At 38.2% G+C, this 5,549-nt stretch overlaps 1 protein-coding gene across 1 annotated transcript; it reads left to right on the top strand.

Moving 5' to 3' along the window:
- Positions 1–222: 222 nt before the first annotated feature.
- Positions 223–1,337, top strand: LOC125238441. The gene is made up of 2 exons (XM_048145790.1): positions 223–270; positions 342–1,337. Exon 2 carries the CDS (start codon positions 392–394, stop codon positions 785–787), a length of 396 nt encoding a protein of 131 aa, XP_048001747.1. The 5' UTR covers positions 223–270; positions 342–391; the 3' UTR covers positions 788–1,337.
- Positions 1,338–5,549: the final 4,212 nt, after the last annotated feature.

The following is a 5,549-nucleotide window of genomic DNA, read 5'->3' as shown; positions in this document are numbered from 1 at the left end:
TACAATGATATGAACGTCAAATAAAGCTACGCCGGCTTTAACCCTACGCCTCAGCCACTTTTTTTCAAAATACGCATGCAAAAGTATTCATAAAGAAAATATTAACAGACTGCTCTATGGAAATTAATTTCAATAAATTATACAAAGTACCTACAAAGCTACTATGCTTAATAAGAGATGTTAGAGATACTGTATAGAGTCTCTAAGTGTCAAGGTATATCTAAAAAAATAAAAAAAATATACATGATGAAGAAAAAAAAAAACGAACTGATACAAATCCTCCTGTGTCATATTTGTGTTTTGTGTTTTGTACAATAAAGAGTTTATACATACATACATACATACAAATAAAAAATAACTAAAATAACTTTAGAGTTTTAAAAGACTCTTGATGTCTCAACTAAAGAAAAAAATATATATAATGCCGCCGCGGGGCGGAGCGGCGGCGGGGGGCCGGCGGCCGAGGCTCAGGCTCGGCGATCAGCCACGACAGCGCCAGCTGCAGAAGGCTCGGTGGCCAGCCGCGACAGCGCCAGCTGCAGAAGGCTCGGCGGCCAGCCGCGACAGCGCCAGCTGCAGAAGGCTCGGCGGCCAGCCGCGACAGCGCCAGCTGCAGAAGGCTCGACGGCGACGGAGCCGGCGCGACGGCGCACGGGCGCGGGCTTGTGGGAGCGGGGCTAAGCCGGCTCGGGCGCGGCTCGAACAAGCGGGCGCAGGCGAGTCCATGCACACAGGGTACACGCTCGATGGATCTAGAACGTTATTCACAAAAGATGTACTCGTGTAATGCTTTATTTGTCAGTTCATACCTATTATTCAGGTCTTTTAGTTTCAATTCTAATTTGTGAAATTCATCGGAGCGATGGTTCAACTCCTGTGCTGTCAGGTCAAGTTGGTATTGACAGTTTAGAAGCTCATCGCTTAAGGCAGCTGTTACATTTTGATGTATTTTGAATTTGCTTAGCTTTAGATATTTTTTAATTTTATTTGACCCTTTCAACATCACTCTGGGATCACTGCCGCCCTCTATGTGCACAGACTGTTTTAAATCTACAGGGTCTTTCATTGGGGAGCATGATGCACTGTCATGAACCACATCTAAATCAAATATATTATATTCAGCAAATATACTTAAATTGTTTTCAGCCAGAGCGGAGTTCCCGGAGCAATACTTGCAATACCATTTTGAATCCGACTCCTGCAGTTGCTGCTCGAGGTCCCGGATGCGTTGTAATGCCTGCTCATGTATCTCTTGGCATTGCTGGAACCGATCAATGACTGCCTAGAGGTCATCCCGTTGTCCTTGCAGGTCTTCATACTTGACATCTTGGTTGGCTGATTGCTTATTTTTGAGGCTTGTGTTTATTTTATTCTAGCCACCATCACATCCCGGTGTGTTGTAACCTTGCTAGTTTGTTCTGTAACATTATTCATCATGTGAGATATTGAAGCCTAAATGTATTGTTAAAATATATTAAATAGGGCTTATAACAGGATATAATGTGATTAAGATACAAGAATATGAAACCACAGCCTTGATTTTGTTAACAAGATTTCATATAACAAACTTTGTAATTCACTTTGTTGCAAGTCACACGGGATAGCAGTGAGTAAGGTTTTATTATCTCGAGTTGGTTTAACAAAGAAAATGTAAATATGGAAGTTAAAATACTATTATGTACTTCAAATGTTTACAAACAGAAAACACAAAAATAACCTATGACAGTTACTAGTTCTAGACAAATAATCTGAAAAACTACACTTAAATATTAAGTAAGCTATACCCATCTGTAAAAAACGCTAATTAATTATTTAATTTTAAATCTTGAACGCTACTCCGTTGACGGTTGGCGTAGTTTTTTCGTCAATATTTGGCTTCTTAGGCTGCATGAAAACTTATGATAACACTTTTTCATTTTAATTAAAATACGATACATCACTGTAATTCCTTATATTTTACATTTTTAATATTTATAACACATTATTGAAATGATATACGCACGAAGCTTGAATTTGACGTTTAACCCGGTCGGTGTTGCCAGTCCAGGCGTTGGTATCTCCTGCGAATTGCAAAGTATGCGTTAGGGCCCGCACAGACGGGTGACTCAATTTTTTTGTCTGCGGAGATCGGTCTATGGGCTAGTATGAAAGTGCGCACACGTTGCGACGCAACCTTTTTGTCTGCGGGTTCGACGAGTGACGACAAGCCTGCGACGTAACTGTCTCATTCTCTATATGTTTCAATGCAAGTGCGCACACGGTGACAAAATAGTCGCCGGTCGGTTGTCATTTTGACAGTTATCACTCAACCGCCTGGGCGAACGTATGTTATTATTCGAAAAAAATATAATTTTAAATGCCGATTATTGAAGTCGACATTGATACCTGTCGTTTAATTTCAATTCTTCAGAAGTAGAGGTAAGACCGACTTTATATGACAAAAATTTAAAAGAATAGTCCTACAATATTGAGGAAAACGATGCCGGGTTGTAAAATTCTAACGAGTTCATCAAAACTTTTAAACACTTATTCTGAAGTACCAAAAATGTTTTTTGGGTAGGCTCTTAATTTCATGAAAAAAGAAAAAGTTGCGTCCGTAGTATCTTCATAGTAGTCTGTGGTTGCATCGCTGTCGTTCCCGTGTGCGCACCTTTGAAATTGTCGCAAGGAGTTACGACAGAGACAAAAAAGTCGTCGAGTGACTTTGTCGCCCGTCTGCGCGGGCCCTTATAACAAATAGTTTAATGTTTTGTGAAGATTAAAGAAATATTGTTTGTTGATAACAATGATAACTATGACGGGAACTATTCCTTTCACTTCTTGTCACAGACAAAATTATGACGCGCCTTGGCTAGCTATCAATAGTGAAACAAAAACGAAAAGAGATATAAGGCTTACGGCGAAACGAAATTGTGGTCAAAAAAGCTGCACTTTATGCAAAAAGCAAGCAACTTTGTACAGTGATACTAGGGACCAATATAAATGATTTCTTCCGAGGAAACACAATTTTCATCCACTAGAATTCAAGATGGCGGACATTTTCTATATTTCGTATTTTTAAAAATTTATAGAATCACAACGGCTGCACCGATTTTGATGGTTGGGGTGTCAATCAGTTTGTATTAAAACGCTTATTTTTTTTATACTACGTCGGTGGCAAACAAGCGTACGACTCGCTTGATGGAAAGCGGTCACCGTAACCTATGGACGCCTGCAACTCAAAGAGTGTCACATGAGCGTTGCCACCCCATTAGAAACTTGTACATTCCCTTTTCCTGTTTTAAGTACACAGTAAAAAGGAGTGTACAAGTTCTAAGGAGGGTTCGGTTTGCCGACGACTCAAAGGACAATAGACGAAATAAGTCAGTTCCGTAAGTCCTCCCGTCATCAGCACACCGCACCCTCATTAAGCTCTGTCAGCCTTACTCACCGACAGGAACACAACACTAAAAAAAATAATTAAAGATGGCGGGCGAATAATAAGAAAAATATAAAATTTTCAAACTTTTTTTTCTTTCTAGTGAAATTTTCATTTTCTATGATATGGCCACATTTTTATATATTCAAATAATAATGAAAATCCGTTAAGTAGTTTTTGATCTATATATACTCGTTTCAAAGGAACGCGCGCATTGCCTCGGCCGAGGCACATCTACATATCACGACTGCCGCGCGAGAGAGGATTGAACATTTGCCATAATATTGGGATATACCTACTAATAAAAATACCCAGTACAGTCGAGAAATACATTTCTTACTCATCTAAGTGCGTATTCACATTATCCGATCTGATATCAAAGATATATTGAAATATTCTATTTTCTCTGCTGGTATGGACAGTGGACCTATACATCTTTGACATCCTTCGTACATCCAATATATCTTTGGTACATCCGATATGGGGTCGAATAATGTGAAAATGAAAACCCAAGTGCGAAGTGTTGAAGTGTGTTTTCCCATTATCCGATCCGATATCAGATTTCGGACCGATATCCCATACATTACAGTCGCCATCTTGGATTTTTTCCATTGAAATCCTTCCGACATCCAATATCGGATCGGATAACGTGAAAACGGATTAAGGTTTAATATATGTAGTACAGAAAACTCACCATAAGATCTAGCTAGATGAAGACGTTGCTTTGATGATGTTGATGCATAAAACATTAGCAACGCTACTAAATTAGAAACACGTGTTTAGTTTCGGACGACACGCCTATAAGCAACCTACATAATTTGGTCGAGTTAATTTGAAATGTCAAAAACAGTGCTAAGTAATTTGACATTTCAATACTAGGTAAGTATAACCAAAGATATATATGGAATAAAATAAAATATTATATACGTATTTCTAACAACGATTCAATTAAATGGGCAGGGAATCAAATTCCTTGACTGTATAGCTGTAGGTGCCTAAATAAAGATTTTTAATACTTATGGGTACCGATAAATTTATATAAATACAGTAAAGGGCGATAAAACTTGCACATCGGTCTTTGGAAAGAGACAACGTCACATAAGTGATTGGAGAGTAGAGTAGGTAGATAGGTACCTCCCTATGGGCCTATGGGTTTTATAAACACACAACAAGTAGGCGCGAACAATTCATACTTACTTTTCTATGATTCAACTTCACATCATACTTATTTTTCTAATATTCAACTAGAAAAAAAAAAGCGAAAAACAACAACATAATTCTTTTTAAACACATTAAAAAAAAACCGGAGCTGGGTCTCGAACCTGAGATCTCAAAAATGCAAGTCAGATACTCTAACCCCTAAGCCAAAAAACGAGGTGCCGCCGGCTCAAAATATTGAATCATATTCAGATGTGGTTACTCGGCAATGTAATTAATTATTATCTCACTAGGTGGCACTTTTCAACATTGAAAACAGCGCCATCTGTAAATAACTCGAAAACTAAGAGGTACCAGCGACGATAACTCGCGTTAAGTAGGTCGCTACACGATGTACTGAGTTACCAATCTTTCTTTATTTAATTAATCTATGTTACAACCTTGTCATTTTGAATATTGAGTTTATTTGTTTACTGCGATTACCTGTCCAATTTGAAGTTTACTGTGACAAAGCTTTAAAGTGTTTTACAGTGACATCTTTGCTGTCTATTGGTAAACCTTATGTCGTGGCAGTAACGTACACAAATAAATAGTCTTATGGTTTATGATGGTAGTTAGCAATTATTTTATTGAGTGTAGAGCTAAAAGTCAAGTAGAGCTGTACAGAAAATTAAAAATTCAATTAAAAAAAAAGTAACGATCGGATTAAAAGATGAATACTCTAGATGAGTTTAAAAATATAAAAATCAGTTGGGGTGTCTGAGGTTTTGAGTGATACCGGAAACACCGTGTATAAAATAGTAAGATTAATTACAGGAAACAATAAACTGAACAAACACCTCAATAACATAGGTATAACCGATAGCTCCATGTGCACGGCGTGCATGGAAGCTGAAGAGACCACCAAACACTTTATTCTGGAGTGTAAACAGATAGAAGTATATAGGAACAAGTACCTAGGTACGCCGAACAC

This window comes from Leguminivora glycinivorella, chromosome 23 (genome assembly GCF_023078275.1).
Source record: "Leguminivora glycinivorella isolate SPB_JAAS2020 chromosome 23, LegGlyc_1.1, whole genome shotgun sequence".
Classification (NCBI taxonomy): domain Eukaryota; kingdom Metazoa; phylum Arthropoda; class Insecta; order Lepidoptera; family Tortricidae; genus Leguminivora; species Leguminivora glycinivorella.
Note: the sequence above shows the minus strand (reverse complement) of the source record. Positions and strands in the feature narration are given on the sequence as shown.

Bases quoted from the DNA above. Each gene is read 5' to 3' on its own strand.
- LOC125238441 (XM_048145790.1), top strand. From the start codon at position 392: ATGTCTCAACTAAAGAAAAAAATATATATAATGCCGCCGCGGGGCGGA.